The 20584-nt window shown below is 43.6% G+C and overlaps 1 protein-coding gene across 8 annotated transcripts in view; it reads left to right on the forward strand.

Moving 5' to 3' along the window:
• The window catches only part of ldb1a (LIM domain binding 1a), a 23390-nt gene extending 4163 nt beyond the window's left edge, over positions 1-19227 (forward strand). For 2 of the 8 annotated variants that reach the window (XM_062518914.1, XM_062518913.1), the window contains 10 exons: positions 11885-11987; positions 12163-12207; positions 12317-12392; positions 12633-12735; positions 12913-13085; positions 13275-13397; positions 13697-13780; positions 14217-14340; positions 14586-14734; positions 15726-19227. In XM_062518914.1, the coding sequence (XP_062374898.1) occupies positions 11885-11987; positions 12163-12207; positions 12317-12392; positions 12633-12735; positions 12913-13085; positions 13275-13397; positions 13697-13780; positions 14217-14340; positions 14586-14734; positions 15726-15956 (1211 nt within the window). In that variant the 3' untranslated portion in view covers positions 15957-19227. Of the gene's footprint in view, positions 1-8940; positions 9323-9506; positions 9584-11884; positions 11988-12162; positions 12208-12316; positions 12393-12632; positions 12736-12912; positions 13086-13274; positions 13398-13696; positions 13781-14216; positions 14341-14585; positions 14735-15725 lie in introns of those variants that run through there. The other 6 variants (XM_062518917.1, XM_062518918.1, XM_062518915.1 and 3 more) reach the window with 6 other exon arrangements.
• Positions 19228-20584: the final 1357 nt, after the last annotated feature.

Consider the following 20584-nt stretch of genomic DNA (forward strand, 5'->3'; position numbering starts at 1 on the left):
TCACAAACATAGAGACAGACAGGGAGAGAGAGGGCAGAGGGATAGGGTTGAGGGAGCGATGCGATCAGCAGAGAGCTAAGCGCTGATCTTGTGTCATGTTTTGAAACAACATGCCGCTCCGTATCTACGCGTTTCTGGAAGACTCGTGGCCTTGTTAGTCAACAAAGTGTTTTATTCGTTAACTGAACGGAACCCTTTCTTCATTCCCCGGGCGGGCCGGGCCATTTGGTTTCTACTAGGTTTTGTCTAGTTTAAGTGTTTAAAGAAAGTGAGCAGATATTCAAGGGCACAAATGCAAAAGTTTGAAGTGTGTATGGCATTCTGAGTTTTGAGTTTACTTTCAAGGAAGTTGTCGTTCGTCCGGTGAAAGAGATATACCTTTGCTTTAAGTGCCTGTGAGGTCAGCCAAAGTTTAGGCTCTCGCAAAAGGACTGACATTCTTATAAACCGATCAACTGCAACTGGGACTTCCACAGTGGCAGTGTTTGGGTGGTTAACTCTTTGGTGGGTCAGGCAGTACTTGTACGTGAGGCCATGCATGCAATGCTACATTGAGTAGCCTATGTGTGATGATGCTGAATGGGAGCCTTGGTGATGTCTGTATTACGCTATATTCCCACTGTGAAATACACCAGCACTTAAAGCTTGATGGTAATGCCTCCACAGTAATATCACGCAACTCTTATCTTTAAATCACTCTCTCTCTCTCTGCGTAATAGCTCATTAAAAAGTTATACCTTACGATGTGGTTATATCTTGTTCCACTGCATGTTCCTCTGACACTTTAAGTACTGTGACAAGATGGTCTTGGGATTCGGGTGTGTACAGTCATATTTGTGATCTGAAGCTAATGTGGTAATTTGAATATCTGAAGCATCAGTAGATCAGAGAAAACCACAGACACACACACACAGACCTTCACAGGAACTTCACTGGGAGACATCTCTCCTTCTCTCTCTCTCTCACTCTCTCTCTTTCTCATTCTCTGAGGCTGGGTGGCTGGTTGGATGTCTGTGCCGCTGGCTGGCACTGATCAGTGAGCAGAGGAGAGGAAAAAAGGAGTAGCGACACAAATTACAAGCGGCCGAGGATCTGAGGGCCACTGAATTTAATAGGCGCCGTCCACGCCGGGACTCTTAGAACCGGCAGATTGAATTGTGGCGCCTCCCATCAGTTTAATGGCAATATTAAATTCCATAGAGGAGAGAGGTTATCTGCCAGCTTCAAGGGAGGCTCGCCGAGAAACCAGAGGGGGCCCCACAAGGGTCTTGTTGTGTTAAACCGCGACACTTAGCCGGGGGAACATGCTCTTTTCCCCCCCTAGCTGACTCTGATGTTGCCATTAGAGGTTATTGCAAGGCCAATGAATCAACATCAGCTCGCATCATGTCAGAAGCCATATGCCCAGTTCCAGGTCAGCTCTGACTGAGACCGTTACAGAGGACTGGCTGGCAGAAATAAGAAATAATTGATGTTACGAGATTGGTACGGCGGTTTAACTTCCACAGGTTTGTGTCGGTGGCCCTCGACTAGCTGCCAGAGGAAGCCGAGGTGCTGTAGTGAGTTGGAATGTGGCACACTATGGAACGGTAAACAAAGCTATCACGATGGCGTGTAATAGCACCTGAACAGAGACCACTGACTGATACCAGCTGGCTGCTACAGGAATAGTCCCTCTCTGTCTTTCTCTCTGTCTCTCTCTTTATGTCTCTCGCTCTCCTTCTCTCTCTCTCGCTCTCCTTCTCTCTTTCTGTGACTCTTAACTGCCAATCCAAATGTGTTTTTAATGGAGTCCACATGCTTCATGTTTACAAAAGGGGGAAAAGTCCATCAAACCCCAGGTTCCCGGAGAAAACAGAACAATTTGAGAGCCCTGTGCTACAGCAGCAGCACTGAATATGCATCTCGGGTGCCATCGGCGACAGACACACATGTGTGTTGGCTCTTCGAGAAAACTCTGCATGGCCGATGAGGGGGAAGATTAGCAATGACGGATATTTTTTCTCCTCCTTCTTCTTCTTCTTCTTCTTCTTCCTCACCCAAATGGCTGTGGGGCAAGTTGGGACCAGCGCGTAGCTTCCTGCCGTTCGCCTCCAGCCGCGGGCGAGTGGCGTTTCGCTTACCCAAGTGCGATCCCTATCTCTGCCCAAGACCCAGCCATGAAAGCCTTTCTGGCAGCTCCGGCAATAAACAAGCCAACATTTGGCGCGTAACATTTGTTTAAAATCAAGCAGATTATGTTCACCCAGGGTACATTTTTTATGAGCGCAGTCATGGAAATTTCCACAGACGTGTGTCCTGTTTGATTGTTCTTTTTTTGGTGGTGGGGGGGTTGGGAGAGCAGAGAAGGAGAGAGAGAGAAGGAGAGAGAGAAGGAGAGGGAGAGAAGGCAAGAGGGAGAGAGGTTGAGAGGGAGAGAAGTTGAGAGAGAAAATTAGGCGAGAGAGAGAGAAGGAAAGAGGGAGAGCGAGAGCAAGATGGAATGGGAAAGAAGGAGAGATGGTGGAAAACTGTCTGGGTTCTGTTTTTTACTTGCAAACCAAACTATTCAGGTTTTTGGGGTGGACTTTTCACTCTCGTTTCGACTCGTCTCTTCTTCCTTTTGCCCCTCGCTATCTTTATGTTGGGGTCCCCTTGTAAAGGAGTTTCATAAAACCGCCAGAAACAAGAGGTAATCTCACCTCTAACTCCTAGTCGGCCTCCCACCCCCCATCCCTCCTCTCTCCTCAGACAGGTCCTGTTTGAAGTCCCGTTTATTTACATTCCAGTCTGGATGTGGGCTGTGCTGCACGGCTCCTCCACTGGGTTTTTGGGGAACCCCAGTCCAGTCGTCCCATCCCACACACTAACTAAGCACACCCTGCCGAAAGACGCCATATTTCACTGGTATGGCAGAGAAGGCCAGTCGACCTAGACTGATGGAGGGGATTTCTTTGTCCTCTATTTTGCAGTGCTGAAATCCTTCTGACCACCCCCCCCTCCCCTTTTCTCTCCTCACATGCTGATGCACAGGCATACACAAGTGTGATCCTGAGCAGAATGTGAGGCATTCTATTTATATTTAATGTGAAGGGAGCACAAGCCTTTGTTGAGACAAAATGGCAAGAAACTAGATTGCCTCTGCTTTCTCTGTCTGTCTCTCGCGCTGTCTGTCTGTCTCGCCCCCACTTCTCCCTCCCCTTGTCCTCTTTCCTCTCCTCTGCTCTCCTCTACACTCTCTCTCTCTCACTCACTCATGAAAACTGTTCCCTCTCTCTCTCTCTCTCTCTCTTTCCCTCCCTCTCCCCTCCCTCATTCTACCTCTCGCACACAAGCGCTCAATATCAGCAGGAGCCGTGCTACTTCATGCAGAAAGTCACATGACTCCACTGATTAGAGGGGAACGACTAAAAGCAGAGCTAAAATGGCAACTCAACAAAGCCCAGGCTGTTTGGTGTTGCACAATGGAGCCAAGCGAGGAGCCAAGAGCCAGGGCAGGGTGTGCCTGCAGAGAGAGACAGACAGAGAGAAAGAGAGAGAGAAGGAGAGACAGCATAAGAGAGAGAGACACAGCGCTCTGATTCACTGTTTCCCTGCTGGATTGGTGCTGCCTGCGATGTGAGTCGCCCCCCCACCCCCCTCACCTCTCTCCTCTCTCTCTCTCTTTCTCTCTCTCTCTTTTTCTCTCTCTCTCTCTGCCTCTGCCCCCCCCCCCACCCCCCCATTTCTCCTTCACCCACCCCCGAGCTGCACAGAACTGTCTCATTACACCGAGCAAGAACAAAATGGCTTCCTGTGCAGAAAATCAGCACTCCTCTTGTTGTCAGCCTCTGGCAGCTTGGAACGAGGATGCAGGCACTCGTTAGGATGTCACGTGTCGGTGATGGTGAGAGAATGGTCGCGGGGAGCTGGCATGTGCCAACCAAACACTCGAGTGGAGGGGAAGAGCTGAGATGAGATGGGGAGGGAGGAAGCCTTTGTTTGTGTATGGGGATTTTTTTAGGGGGGAGAAAAATGTGTCCGCTGCTTTTTTTTTTTTATCAGTAGACAAACAGGTTCTGTGCTTAGTGACATCTTTTGGCTAAAAAATAAATTACACTAATAATTAAATTGCACAGGCATTTCCACCTTTCAACTCAACTGAGAATCCATCAGATGATAAAATATCTGGTAATCAACACGTACTTCTCTAATTTTTCACCTATGACAATTTTTACTGATGACTGCTGCTAGTGTGGAATTAACTGCACTCTCATCACCATTGATGCCATCAACCTTGATGGAGAGGAATGGCTAACAGCTTTTTACACTTAGCAATTACAGAAAAGGAAACGGCAAAGTGGAGTGTGTGTTTGTGTGTGTGTGTGTGTGTGTGTGTGTAAAGGAGCTCATGATGACGTTCAGATGAAGGCTCTGCTCACCGGGCAGGAAGAGCAGCTGTTTGCTTCACGTTTAATTTCCATCTCGCTGCTTCCTGTGCGGCCTGACCGCACACACACTCATGCCACTCCGTTGACCAGACCCCGCGGCGTATGTTGCCACGGGCGACTGCTTGTGCCCACTTCGGGAGAGAGAGAGAGAGAGCGGGAGAGCGAGTGGAGTCACCTCCAGCTCACTCTGGGCTCTCACCTGTATACTGGGGCGGTTGAGGGGGATGGTTGGAAATTGGTTTGTTTATCTCGCCACAGATATGCCTCGATCTTGGTAGCAGTTGCTCTGCTGCTGTGACCGTTTTACTTGTGCGCACTTGTAGAGGCATGCACAGCTAGCTATGCTGTTTTTATCTGTCACCATCTCTCTCTCTCTTTTTTTTTCTCTCTCTCTGTCTTTCTCAAAGACAGGAACATGCATCTATGTGTGTACCATATTGTAGATAACATTCACAGTTTATACACTTCTGTTGCACATCGATGTTCACTCATTCACTGTTTGTTTTTTTTTTCTAATGTCCTTATATTTTTCTTGTCCTTGCATATGCATGAGTGCTCCATTTCTCTTGCCTCCTCTCTCTCTCTCTCTCTCTCTCCCCCACTCACTCACTTACACACACACACACGCACGCACAGACCTACTTGTGCTCTTGCACTCACATGAACATACCAATGTTCTCTCCCCTTCTCTGACTTGCTGCTAATGTCAAAACCACAGCAACTGAGAAGCAGATGTCTTTGCTTTGCTGGCGGCTTTTGCCTGTTGCCATCACAACCACCAGTGGCCATTTGTGACAATCCCGACATCGTTTTTTGTTACAAAACCATGCACCCAGCATGTCATGAAAATAACATCAGTCACATGAATCATAGGCAGGGGAAGCCAAGTTAAACATCTTTCTCTGTCGTTCCCTCTCTTAGGAGGAAGGTTCTCATGATTTATGTCTTGCCCTATATCCCCCTGAAACTCTGTGTTTTCCTGAAAGGTTGAATGAATGAACATGCCTCTCTTTTCACTCAGCTGCTCCAAGAAGTGGAGAATGGAGCAGAGGGGAACATTACATAGATATTTTAGATCTCATATCAGAGCCGCTTCTTCACACCAAATGCCATCTGATTAGAGCTGGACCAGATTTAATGGAACCTGGCGCGGTGGCTCACCTTCAAAGTCTGAAGTTATCCAGTCCCACTTTTTTTCTTTTTCTTTTTTGCTTGCATAACCACTCAAGAGAAAAAGCCTTTAATGTCTGAGTATGTTTTGTGGTAATGGAGTGGAGCTCTAGAGATGGAGAGATCAGCTAAGGTAGCCACATCTCTGGCCATCGCCGGTCAAAATATTCCCCCCTCAGCAGTTCTGTAATGGTGGAGGCAGGCCAGCCCACTCTGGAGTAGAGTGATTCTGTGGCAATGAGAGGGGGAGAGAGAGTTCTGTTTGATCCAGTGAGATTCTGGTGCTGATCCAGTGGAAGGAGTTCTAGCTCAGCTAATTAGTCCCCGCGCAGCAGAAGACCTTTTGTCCTGCTCCCCTGCTGGTCAGGGTCAACTTCAGAATCCATTTTGCACTGTGCTCTGGAGGAACAACACTCAGACGGAGTCCTCTTAAGAATATGGAACATGATGTGGGGATGCAAAATCACAAGGCATAAAAGTGTAATTATTTGTTATTACAACAAGCGTTATCATAAAGAGATGCACTTAATGTAATTAGGTTGACCCACTAGTCACCACAAAAATGTTTTAATGTTCAAAGTCACCACAGGGTGGCGACAGAGTATTAGGTTATCCGGGAGTTGTTGACAGTAAAGTAGCGGTTATGATTGCCCAGGGAATTTTTTTTTCTTATTATATTAGTATCATGTTTCTCCTTCGGAAGTTGTTACTATTATAGGCAACTTTCTAATATACCGTACTCCTATAAAATGGAGCAAAAAAGATTTAGAGAATGCTTATCTAAATGCCATTTCGGCATCCTGCCTTTTGCCATATTCATTTTGTAAAAGACTCTCTCTCGTATACTAAGTATTTCTGTTGGTGTATTTATTTTCCTGGGGCTATCTGGCCGTGAATAATGTAGACTGAACCAGGGCACATGGTGGCGGGAAATGATCCAGGATGACTGAGAAAAAAAAGCTCTCCTCTCTGCCTCCGGCTTCTTAACAGTAGTTGGTATGGCACTCACACACGCGGCGGCTGTCGCCTGTGCATTATCGCGTTCTGCCAGCCGTGTAGCTGGGAGTGGTCCGCGTGAGTGAAGCTCTGATGGGGTGGTGGTGGTGGGGGGGGGGTCCAACCCCAATGTCTGCGCTGTGGATAGGCAGGCTATCAGAGAGCCCCTGGAGCTAGGAGTGGCAGGCCAACTTATCATCCGCGAGGAAGATTTGGTCAGTGATGGGCATGCGTGTGGCAGAGCGCAGCACACAGTGCGGCTCTGTGCAGCGGCTTGGCTTCAACCCCCCTGCGGTGCCAGTCAGTCAAGTTTTTTTTTCACAGTGGAGGATTTTAACCTTGGAAACAGAATCCACATTGTGTGGACGGGTGACATTCAGGGATGTTTTGGGAGGGGGGAGTATAGAAATTTGGACCCTTGAGTGGTAGAACAGGCCAAAACACACTGGTTGTTATATGGGGAAGGCGGACTTGAGTTAAATAACTGACGCACTGGCATTTGCTTGAATGACAAATGTGTTATGCAACTCCCCCATCTGGTTGGGTGGGGGGTTGTGTGGAGGCACATGCTCACAGGACACCATGACACATTTTCCGAGTGATTTCAGTGAAGACTATCTCTCAGAACAGCTTACTAAAATGAGTAAATAGACCAGGCGCAGCACTCGGGCATCAAGAGTGGTAGACCTTATCAGCACTTAACTGCAATGAAGTTACGCTGTAGTAGCTCGAGTGTGTCTGCATTGAAAAATAGCTGAAAATAATAGAATTCAAGCACATTTTTGTTTTGGTTGTTGTGCCTCAATATGTAGATACAGTGTACGTTTCTACATGATGTTTCAATCCACTAAATTTACGGAAGGATTGAAAAACATAATTTTGAAAAAGCCATTAAATATTCTGATTTACAATACAGTAGTATGAAAAATATTTTTTTTAAATCCTAAATGAGGTCATATGTTATTTGTACAAGGCCCAGATTATGCATCGCACATACATCTAAGCTTGCTTAAGCTGGATCAGGTCTCTGCACAGAGATGGCAGCTTGTATCAGCAGAGCCTTATCAGTAAGACTGGAGTTAGATATAATGCCAGTAGATGGGGATACTGCCTCATGCCAGTGTGGTGTGCTGCTCCCTTAATGTCGACAGCAGCAGTGCTCAGGAGAGGCATGACCCATCACATGCTCCTCACATGGGACAAACAGCCAGTTTGGAATTAGGCAGTCTTGGTCTTAATGGGTCACCACTCAGGAGCCCCCAGCCTCTACTGTTGGTCTTGACGCTGCTGGGCCCTTTCTGGTGCAGCCATGGCAGTATGGTAGTGATGGCAGATTGACCCTCTCCAGTGTTACTGTACTGACTAGAGGATAAGTGTTTGGGTACCTTGAAAAGCGCAATATAAAACCTATGTATTATTATTATTATTATTATTATTATTATTATAGATAGATAGATAGATAGATAGATAGATAGATACTTTATTGATCCCCAAGGGGAAATGATTATTATTATTATTATTAGAAGAAGAAGACCAGCAGTTTTCTTTCCTCACTGCTTTGTTTTGGGAATATGTAGATGTATGATGTTGTAATGATTTTAGTTTAGATGCTCCGTCCAATCTGACCGTGCAAAGACCCACACCAAGACTTTCCATCAGAGCATGCCACTGTTGATGAGCATGAGCATGATTTCTCATCCATTCATTTATATATATATATATATATATATATATATATATATATATATATATATATATATATATATATGTTTCATTTATTTTTTTGTAGTTAGGTGAAGGAGGCACCCAATTACTTTCTCCAGATAGGTAGAGAAAGGAACTATAATTCAGTGAGATGTGCCCGCAGGGCTTAATTCTCCAGTGGCTCATAATCAGTCTGCGTCTGTGATGGGGACAGGCCATCACATTATCCACCAGAGAGGCTATTCAGGGAGACAAGGGTCTTGATTCATCCGAGTCTGAATAATCACCACTGCTGCAGAAATTTCTAGATTACTTGCTGAAGACAGTGAGTTGTTGTGAGGGATGATTTTGTATTAGGCTACATATTTTTGTTGCAAGTTCAATATTATATTTTATTATAAAACAAGATTTCTATAGTAAAAATCCAAAAGGCTTACATTAAGATGGGCTATTCATGGAATTTTTTGTTGTTGTTTTTTATATATTTTATCATATATTGATAACCTGTTGTGTGTGTGTTTTCTAGATGAAGGGAATAAAGGATTGCCTTAGTATAAACACCCATCAAAATTGTAACGTAATATCTATGTAGCAGGAATTGTAGGCCCGACGTTTGACCTGAGGGGGGAGGGTAGCTGCAGTAAGGTTGAACACTGCTGGGGGTTTCACTCGGGCTAATGCGAATGGGTTGATGTGGAGGCAGAAAGGGGAGTGCATGTTGGGGGAAGCGCGGAACCAGAGAGGAGGGCTTTAGCTATTGTTCAAGCCTGGCCAGGAACAAAGGCTTGTTCGGGGTTCTCTACCTCCAATTACCCATACACAAGGCCTTTTACCAGCGACTGCAAACTAATCGTAGTGGTGCATTTGGTTAGAACGTATCGCTTTTAGTCCCCTCTGTTGCTTACCAAATGTTTTTCATTTAGAGGGATTTTTTGTAATTCTCGACTGGGACGGTGAACGGAATTGCTAACCAGCTAACTGTAACGTTAGCTGACGAGAGTAGCTAGAATAGAGGAGCATTTTCTGCCCAGACTTTCTTGCAGGTAAGTGTGGATGCTGTGCATGTTATCGATGGTAGAAATGTATCATATGTACACATTTTTGGTTTCGAAGTTTTCTCCGTTGCTGTACAAAACCTGGGGAGAAACTGTGTCGACACGGGCCCGACTGACTGCAAGCTAGCTGGTATCTTGAAGCTAACTGTAGATAGCAGGCTTAACGTCAGAGTTATCGTTAGCTGACAGTATACTGAAGGGGTCCAGCTAACGTTATTAGCAGGATTTCATCGTCGATCAGCTCCAGATGTAAGGTTACATTGCCGTTATATTCTGCTTTAAAGTTAGACAGATGTTTGCTGTACCGTATTCTTGGCTACATATTTTGTTATAACTTACTGCGTGGTTAGTTCCAGCGAGATTTTAAAGATGGCATACTAGGCTACAAGCTAATGCACATAGCCCAGTAGCTAACCATGTTTTTGTTGACGACGAACATTGTGGTGGCTGCACACTTAATGGGCTATTCGTTTAATATATTTGCATGGTCTTTGGTTTTATTAGATATATATATTTTGAGTTATTCATCAGGAAAATAGGTGCTGCCCATACATATTTCACACACTTGAATTGGGGTGTAACTTATTTGTTCAAACCGAGCGACCCCCTTTATCGCTTTTCATTCGGTACGTTATCCTGCCATGTCATTGTGTGGGCTATGTTTTGCTGTTAAAAAATCTGATGTATATTTTTAAGGATAAATCTACAGACGAGTTTGCGCAAACATGTTGGCATGTGTCATTTTACTGTCTTATGAAATATTGCAATTGTATTCTCTTTAGCATGAGACGTAGAGTGTTATCAATAACGTTGCATTACCGTCGTTAACTCCTCCTGTGTTTTCCTTTGATACTTTGAAGAGCTGTCTTTGATCTGTCTACTACTGTGTACTAAACTGCCAGTATCAGCATGAGTACCTCACAAGCGAAACATTTCATTCTTTAATGGTATTATCAAATTGAATTTATAATAAAATGATGAAACGTACGTATAGATAACAATGTTAGACAATACGTTTATTCAGTTCATTTACGGTTTTAGCTCTCTGAATTTTCAATTCGGCAGGACACTAAAAGATTGAGACATTGTTTACACTGCAGTGGTGCTTTATTGGTTGGCAATTTGTAAAGTGTCATGAAGCCATAACAAATGGTGCAGCTAATGCAGCTCATAGGTTATTCAAAAAGAAATGGTCAGATTTGCTTTAACCCAGATATTTTTTTACAGCTTTAACACTAGTTTTTAAGCGATGTACTGGTTCTTTGGGTACAGTTAAGCAAGGGTGGGCTTATAAAAACTGGGCTTATGTGAATGTTAAGGGGGATTGGGAGTGGGGGTTGGGACGTTTGAGGCACGTTGGTCTCCATAGTGAGCGTCAACCTGCCCCAGTCATAATTGGATGGGAGGTGAAAACAACTCTTGCTGTTAAAGCTGCAGTCTTGTGTGCAGCCTCCTGTTTTCTTAATGGCAAACCCCTTTAAATTGGAGTCACTCTCCCCCTCTGTCTATCCATCTCTCTCTCTCTCTCTCTCTCTCTCTCTCTCTCCCCCTCACTCATCTCCTGAGGAAATCATAATGATAGTAATAACCCTCTCAGGCAACACAAGGTCTCCTCTTGGGGATGTGAGGGCTGTTTTAATGGGCCCCGGCATTCACACACAGCTGTGCATTAGACCGGAAGGAGGGCACTGAGGGCTCTTTTACGGCCGTGCTCCCCCTTTCCAGCTGCTAATGAACCCTGCCCTGAGCAACTAATGACTGCCATTTCCCATACAAAACTGGGAAGCTCAGCTGGGCAGAAGGCATTTTTTAAGGTGGCATCTAAGTCTGGGTGGAATCATCTATAGGAAGGAAGAGGGGAGGTATGGAGCCAAGGGGGTTGCAAAATGGTTCCTCTCTCACCCAGCTTCCATGGCTGTAGTGGTGCTGCAGCTGGAACGGCAAGGGTTAACAATGCTTGCTGGCTGAGCGAGAGGGAGTGCGAGTGGGGGTTGGGTGACACTCTTTCACACACACACACACACACACACACACACACACACAGAAGGGAAGGAGATGGAGGCAGTGCAGTAGAGGATCACGTGGTCCCTCCCTCTTGGGCAGGGACAGGAATGAGTGTTTGTCAGGGGTGGAGATGGCTCTGAATACATGAAGCCATGTAGATGAATAACCGTAGGATCATCACAAGACGTTTTATTTCAGAAATATTTTGTGGTATTTTGTAGTACTTGATTTATTTTATTGCGTTGGCTATTTGGGATTGATACACATTGGTAGCCTCTGTTTAGCAAAAGGGACAAAAAAAATATTGTTGTTTTCAGATACAAAACAACACATTCAGAAATGCAATTTGCCAGAACCTTGTAATAAGTTAACGTGATGGAACTTAAAAAATGTGGGATGTGCCATGATGGACACAGCAGCCATGTCCTGTGTGGAATTTTGACTTTGCCTGTTATGGTCAATCATTGGAATGTTTTAAAGCTGTGTTGGAACTCTGTCCATGCCGCAGGTGCTCACTCAGCAGCCCTTTCTCTCTTGTCTTGGCAGGCTGCTCCTCTAAAAATTTCAAGCTGTACTCCCCAAAGGAGCCCCCCAACGGTAGTGCCTTTCCCCCCTTCCACCCAGGCACCATGCTGGACCGAGATGTGGGGTAGGTCGGCTAACAGAGCCCAGTGCTTGTGTTAGATCATCATTAGCTTATTACTTCCTCCGAGATAGTTTTTTTTTATAAGCCATCAGCAGATATCTCTTAGATGTGCCCTTTTCTCTACTGAGTGCTTGTTTAGAATTGCATCAGATTTAACTGCATGTTTGTGGCTTTGCAGCCCCACACCAATGTACCCTCCTACATACTTGGAGCCGGGAATAGGGTAGGTAGATTTTTGTTGCATGGTGATACGTTTTTATAGAGTAGCCAACTAACCAAACACCCCGTCTACCTAAGTGTACTGTTAAACTGTTTGATCTTTGTTTTCTTAGGAGGCACACACCGTATGGGAACCAGACAGACTACAGAATATTTGAGCTTAATAAACGGCTACAGAACTGGACAGAGGTAAGACTGCTGTTTGGGGGGAAAAATAAACATTGGCATGATTAAAAAACCAATGCGAGTGATGCCGAGTTTAGTACTATGAACTGTTAATCTTGCATTTTTAGTCATTCAACACATAAAGTATGTTGTTCAGTTATCACATATAGTGCCATTCAGTTCAATGAGAGAGAGAGGCATAACCAGGTAACACTTCTGGTTCAGCATTGATATTTCATCACTGTGTTTGGTCTAATTTCACAGGACTGTGACAACTTATGGTGGGATGCCTTCACCACGGAGTTCTTTGAGGATGATGCCATGCTCACCATTACATTCTGTCTGGAAGATGGGCCCAAACGTTACAGTAAGCTTAAATAATGTTCTGTGATACCACCCTAATATGTGATGTTTACCACGTGACATTCAAAGAAAGAAAATAATAATTGACATTGATCAGTAGTTCATTTCAAAAATAAAGAAATTAACCACGCCTACAGAGTAAATGTAAAAACTGAAAAAATGTATCCCCTCCCTCCAACAGCAATTGGTCGGACATTGATTCCCCGATACTTCCGGAGTATCTTTGAAGGCGGAGCCACAGAGCTTTTTTATGTACTGAAGCATCCCAAGGAGTCCTTTCACAACAATTTTGTGTCTTTGGACTGCGATCAGTGCACCATGGTCACACAGAATGGAAAGCCCATGTTCACACAGGTATAGCACCTCCATTGCAGTTAAATAAGATAAGACCTCTTTGTCAATTCTAACTCTCCTGATTGATGCGGTCAACACCATTTTAGGAATTTTAAATTAATGGTCTAAATATGAAATATCTGTCTTGGTATGTACAAGTAATAACAATGACTTAAAAGTAATATAAAATGTTTTCAACCTACCACACAGGTCTATGTGGAGGGCCGCCTGTACCTTGAGTTCATGTTTGACGATATGATGAGGATCAAGACGTGGCACTTCAGCATACGGCAGCATCGCGAGGTGGTACCCCGCAGCATCCTGGCCATGCATGTAAGAATCTCCAACTGTGTAGATTGTGGGTTTCATTGAGTTTGTCTCATGACCTACCCAGTTGCGAGTGGTAAAAAAAAAAAAAAAAACTTAGCCATGAAAACAAAAATAAACTAATAAGATTGCTTAACAATTCAGTGGTGGTGATGAATGTATAATTGGTTGTCATGTCACGTTATCAAAATTATTTACAGAATAGGGATGATTATAATATATATTCTAATAAGAATGTTGTTTTACATGTCAAGAAGCACATGTTGTATATTTGTAAATAATCATGACCCTCCTGTGCATCTCAGGCCCAGGATCCCCAGATGTTGGAGCAGCTGTCAAAAAACATCACACGATGCGGCCTCTCCAACTCCACGTTAAACTACCTCCGAGTAAGTGTGCTTTTAAAAGATACGCCAGTGTCTAGTACACTTGTTGAATTCTACCCGTAATTTCCCGACTATTAGCCGCGGTTTATACATTGAGTTTGCAAAATTTCTTCCGCTATGAGGTTAATACAAGGGGGGCAGTTAATATGGTTTTGTTTCTTTTAACTTGCATAAAATACTGTCATGGGGCTTATGCACAATGCGGCTTATATGCGGGAAATTACTGTAGCAGCAGCGTTATCCACAGTATAGCGTTGAAAGGTATCTCAGTGCACTGACCTAGAGACTGGTCAGACTCGTTCCACAGTTGCTCATGTGGTTGTGGTGTTTGTTCCGTACAAAAGGAAGGGGGATGGGGGCAATTTGTTAACTTTAGGATGCAATGAATGGATGAATGCTGCAGAAAGTAATTTGCGATGTCGTCCTTCTCCTCCATCAGCTGTGTGTGATCCTGGAGCCCATGCAGGAACTCATGTCCAGGCATAAGACCTATAGCCTCAGTCCCCGAGACTGCCTCAAGACCTGCTTGTTTCAGAAGTGGCAAAGGATGGTGGCTCCACCAGGTAATGGGAATGCAAAATACAGCCTCCACACAGCTCACTTTTACAGTGAATACACATTGAACAGCAGTGATGTTTCCAGCTTTTTGTCACGCATATTGTGCGATCCAAAATATGTGCTTGTAAATTGTAGGGATGGGCATGCGAATACTTACAAATTGATTTTCAGAAGTGATCAAAATCCAAAAAAAGTCAAATGTATTGAAGAGCCATGTAACGAGAGCCCTTTGTGTCTGAACCTCCTCCAGCCGAGCCGGCCAGACAAGCGCCCAACAAGCGGCGGAAACGCAAGATGTCCGGCGGCAGCACCATGAGCACGGGCGGCGGCAACAACAACAACAACAACAGCAAGAAGAAAAGCCCCGCCAGCAGCTTTGGTCTCGCCAGCCAGGTACCTGTAAGCATCACATTCTGATCCTCAACTTCTATATTACACACGTGGGGCATGCCGGGGGGGAGTGGGGTGGGTTTGGTTGGGGTGGAGGGGGTGCTGGGAAGGACCTGTTTACCTAGCTGGAAGTGAGTATGTGTGTGTGTGTGTGTGTGAGTGTGAGAGAGCTACTGGAAGCATGGGATTGGTTGATTTGCTGATTTCAATGCGAGGTAAGCCCCATGTCTTAAAAAAAAAAAAAAAAAAAAAAAAGACACCAGGACATGATCCAGTGATGGGCAGTCCCTGGTCCTTCAGGACCGCGCGTCTGTGGGTTGACACATGCTTGGTTTGGCAATGATTGACAGGCGAATTGACCAATGACTCGAGACCCGAGGTGGAATTGAACCCGTGCTGCACTCAAGGATCAGGGATGCCCACCGCCGGCCTGGTCACTAGGGCAGGCCCACTGAGCCGTGAGCCTGGAAGGCTGCCAGAAGTCTGTGCCCCAGCCCTAGCTGCTTCTGAGGCCGTCCGCGGAGAGCCGTAATGGCTTCCCAGGATGACCGTTGTTGATCCGAGGTGTCAGGCGCTTCACTGACCGTCTGGCAGTCGATCAGGGTCATGGCTGAGTTGGCCCTGGAATGGGCACTCCTGAGGGAAGCGAAAGTGATTGTTACTTTTTTGGGCATTTTTGATTTACCTGACAAGTTTTTGTAGTGTCTCTCCGCAGTCCTGTAGAATCTAGATACAAGTTAAAAGTGTTAACAGGTCCAGTCATAAAAAAGATAATGGACAGGTGTGGAAATCCACACAAATGGGCCTCAACTAGCTCCATGGTAATTCCAGAGCTTTTTCAGCATCGTAAGCCCCGCACTCACGTTAGTCCTCTGCTAAGGTCTTTTTTTTTGGGGTGGGGGAGCCGTAGAGGCAGCTGTCAGCGCTGCCCTGTCCACCCCACCCCGACCCAACCTCGGTAGCGGGGATAATGTTTTGCGGCCCTTCCTGTCCTCTGCAGGATGTGATGGTGGTGGGCGAGCCCACGCTGATGGGCGGGGAGTTCGGGGACGAGGACGAGCGTCTGATCACACGGCTGGAGAACACGCAGTTTGATGCGGCCAATGGCATCGACGACGAGGACAGTTTCAACAACTCCCCGGCCCTGGGCGCCAACAGCCCCTGGAACAGCAAAGCTCCCTCCAGCCAGGAGAGCAAGAGCGACAACCCCACCTCCCAGTCCTCCCAGTAGACTACTGCACTTGCGCGGCGGTGGGGTTTGGAGGGGGGGTGGCAGGTGGTGGATTGAAGTGGGAGGGGGGGGGGCAAGTGGAGGTGAAAACAAGGGGGAGAATTTGAAGCCAGGGAGGTGGTCACTACTAAAGGACAGTTGACATATTCATATATTGTGTGAGTGTGTGTTTGTGTGTGCGCGCGTGTGTGTTTGCGTGCATGTGTGATATGCGTGTAGAATCATAACAACAAAATAGAATACAAGTCCTCAAAACCGGGCCTCATGGTCATTGCTCACTGTTCCGTAGGGTCCCTAGTGATGGAAGTTTCCATTAACAAGCTTTTCTCAGATGTGCGTTTGGGTGTTTTATAGAGCAAAACTGCAAACTCAGCTCTCGCTCCTCAGCACAGCACAGCACAGCACACTCCCTCTCGGTCATTCAGCTGAAGTGTGTGGGTGCTCTTGAGTGTGTTGTTTTATTTTATTTGACTTTTTTTTTAGTTTTATTTTTTTTATTGTGGGTGGGTGTGTATTGATTTTCCCATTGCTGCATACAATGGCTGGGTCCGGTGCGGTCCGGGTCTCTGACTAAGCAGTGTTAGCAATGGCCGCTGCGTCTGTGGGTTCTTGTTCCAACCTCGGGTCTCTTGTGTGCAATCTGCCTGACATGGGCACTCTGGTTTCTGTTGTGCTCACTTCACAATGAAGGATTATATATTTTATTTAAATCGCTTTTAGTAGAGACAAAAAGTATTGTGTGCACTTCAGATAAAAAAAAAGAGAAAGAGAGGATAAAAAAAAAAAACATTCAGCTTTTTTTTAAAAACTCAACTATTTGTTTTGTAGGACCTGGTTGGAACAAAAACCTGTACAGTGCCGGAGCTTGAGGACCGGAGTTGAGAACCACTACCTTTTAATCTGAAAACAAATGAATATTAAAAAAAAAGTACAAAAAGCTCAAAGCATTGAGATTGAGGTACTGGAGTTTGGGGCTCATTCACCCTGATCAGATTGAACTGACCACAAAAAAAAGTCCCAGACTCAGCAGAAGTGTTCTTTTCTTTCTTTTTGTATCTTTTACATGGGTTTTGTTTTTTATTTTTTATAACAGTTTTTTAAAAAACGAAACCAACTAGCAAGCAAAACAAAACACCCTGAATATTCTTTGCACTGTTTTCACTGTTTTCTCAATCTATTTTTCTTATAATGGTGGACTCTGTTCTTTTTAGTCCTCTTAATATTAAAACATGCGAAAAACATCAGAAAAGTGTAACTGGAGAGTAAAATCTATAAATGTGTATAAAAGCTATTACTGTCAAATATTTTGTAGCATTGTTCTCATAATGATTATGTAATTACATGGTCTGTGTATGTGATTTATCAGACAAAATCATGAAAAGACTATTTTAAAGGTGCAGTAGGCTTTTTCTGTCAAAAGAAGAATGTTTCTAGTCTCACAACAGTGTGATTTGATTATTTTTTGATGGCACGATGGAGGAAATATTGAATAATGGGTAACATAATCACAAATTTTAGAATGTACAGGAAACTGCTGTGAGCTTCAGAAACAGCATTTCATTTATTTCTGAGGTGCGTCAGAACGACACGTCCTGAAGCATTTCTTTTTGAAGAAAATTGACGACAAAATTCCACACTGCACCTTTAATTGTGACTTTAAAAACAGACGTCATTTAAACATCATTGCTTCACTCTATTAAAAGAAGTGTAAGTCATAACCTGCATGTTCTATTCCCCACACACGTGCAAGGGTCCACTCTTAAGATGACCCCCTTGATTCAAATTGCCCATAGCACTTTGTTTCCTGATCAAGCTACAGGAGAGAAAGTGGCTACCTCCAACTTCATTTGAAAAGAAAAACTTTTTTTGTGTGTATGTGTGAAACTAACCATTTTTCGGATGTCTTTGTGCATCCTATTTTAATCCCCCTTGTTTTTATTATGTTGGAAAATGAACCCCACTCCTTCTACACTGCTGTTAATGGTCTCTTAAGGTAATACCTAGCCCCCCCTCACAATCCTCTTAGTTCTATAAAAGATTTCAAAGCTACAAACCAAGGAGCTGATGGCAAGATCCTTTAAGATCCCCTCTGATAAATTTGTACAAGAAAATCATTTGTGTGGGAGTTTTATTATAGTTTTTTTCCCCCTCATTTTGTAATTTCAATTTTGTGTATTTGTGCTTGTATATTTAAGACAGTAGCCAGTTTCTGTACAACTGTACTTAAGTGTATTCCTCTTTAGAACACCCTAAAGACCATCCCTGTCTTATGTAAAAACAATAACATTTTTGTCAAATAAAGAAATGTATGAAGTTTAAAAGTAAAGGGTACAGATACCATTCACGTCAGAAGTAGATTATAGTTTTTACTTCAATGTACAATGTATTTATTTTTTGACTTCATGTCATTGTATTCTTTCTGGATTCAGTATGTCTTTCTGTAAAATATGTCAATATTTGCTGGGAATGAATTTGATGTTGCTACTCTTCGACAGGGACATTTGTGTGTAACCTGATCATTTATTAAGCACCAGATGAGTTAGACATAACATCAGTAGGAAACAGCCGAGTAGTAATTGTCTTGTTTCTTTTCTAGCTCAGTCTCATTTGGAAAGAAGTGCCCCTGTTACATGTGTAAAGATTGTGCAGCTCGAAAGGGGTTGCATTGGTTTGGTTCTATGTATCAGAGGTGGGAAAACCCAACTTCTGAAAGTAAAAATCCTACCTATGTACAAATTCTACCTGTGCACTTAGAACAGGTAATTTTTCTAATTATCCAATCTGCCTGGCTGAAGTGTTGTGATAAAATGATCAGGTTTAGTGAATGGATGGAACACAGTTGAAGTAGATTTTTACTTTCTTGGGTATTTCTACCTCTAATATAAATGAATGCCAGTCACAAGACAGCAGAGGGCACTGCAAGGCACTCTTAAACATGTCACATTGTTCACACTGCATACCCTCACCAGCTTTAAAGCACTGGTGTAATGAGATATATTAAAAAAAAAAATGTCTTTTTGCAGAAACTTTTTTCACTAATAGTTGCTCTGTGTTCTTGATATGAAACCAAAATTCAGCAGATAAATGAACAGTAGCAGAGTTATTGGATATCTTAAGGAGCTACTAGCAGGGTGACAGCAGAAATTGAATGGTGATGTACCCTCTTTGCTGCTCCCCTGATCCAGGGGGCAGTTTGATATATATTTTTGCTTAGTTTCTGCCATTGATAATTCATGTATGGTATCAATAAAAAAGAATTTTCACTTGTAAAGTATTTGTGGTGTCTTCAGTTGCTTCTTTGATTAGTCAGATCACTCTAGTCTCTTTTAGAGATGATATTTACATTTTGAGAGAAATATTTACAGTTGTAAATTACGCTAGTAAATGTAATACTGGTGGTTTAGATTAATTAATATGCACAGAACCTTAATCTAAAATCCTTGTACTAAGGCAATGTAAATATCGTATGTTTTTTGAAGGTCAGAAAAAATGGCTAAATAATTTTTTTTGATAGTGTGTTAGAAATTACAGTTGAAAATGTACTGTCCCAGTGAAAAGTTTGGACACTCATGGATCTGTCTCATTTCCTTATGTAGAACAAAACTGAAAACTGTGAAATCACACATGTAGGGTTATGTAGTAAACAATGTAATGACTTCATTTCACGCCCTTTCTATATCTCAACAAGTTGGCCATTGGGAATGATTTTCCTGAAGGAGTTCCTGTTACTTTCCATTCACTCGTGTTAGTCAAGCTCATGATGATGATGCTGAAAGAGCCGAAAGAGAGGCTTCCCTGAATAATCTGATTCATGAAACATACAGTATAATGTACAGTCAAAGGTTTCTACATGGAGGCTGTGGAAATGATGACAGGAGACCAAATGGACAAAGGTTGAAATGTCCATTTCCATTACATGAATATACTGTAGGCTATATTGGAATCCGATTCTACAGAAGTACTGAGTTTTCATTTTTGATCGACAGTGTAGAATTAGTGAGGAAAAAGACAGATCCATCGAATGAGTAGGTGTGCCCAACGTTTAGTACTGTAAATTGAAAAAAAAAAAACGTCTGCTAAGCACCACCACCATAACCATAACCATAACCATAGATGAATAAAGCTATTAATGCATTGTTTCCTAAGAGGGTTGAGGTATGATTTTCTTCCAATTGTAAGTAAATTAGAGATTAATTTGACTTTTGAGTTGTCCTAGACCCCAAATCCTGATGTTCATCTCACACTTTTGGACAAGTACCATTTCAGAATACTGATGGCATGATATGACCCGCTTGGGAAAGGATATCGCCATGGCTGTAATTCGACTAGGTACGAGGCCAAAATACTGTGTGGGCTGCCCTACCCAAACTGGAAATACAGTCATGCAATAATAATGCATGTTTGCATGAAAAATCTTTGAGTGTAGTACTTTAGAATCTTTGGTTTGCATTACTTGTTTAGAATCAAAATGGCTTCTAGAACATGGAACAACATAAGAGTGTCTTGTTTCTGTGGGAAGGAGCAGCTGGTGGTCTTCAGTAGTTTTAGCTGATGCCTGGTGCTTTGCTGATTATTTACTTATGTTTGGAGCCAGTGGGATCAAAGGTTGCAACACCATTGAGGAAATG

This window comes from Sardina pilchardus, chromosome 18 (genome assembly GCF_963854185.1).
Source record: "Sardina pilchardus chromosome 18, fSarPil1.1, whole genome shotgun sequence".
Taxonomy (NCBI): Eukaryota; Metazoa; Chordata; class Actinopteri; order Clupeiformes; family Clupeidae; genus Sardina; species Sardina pilchardus.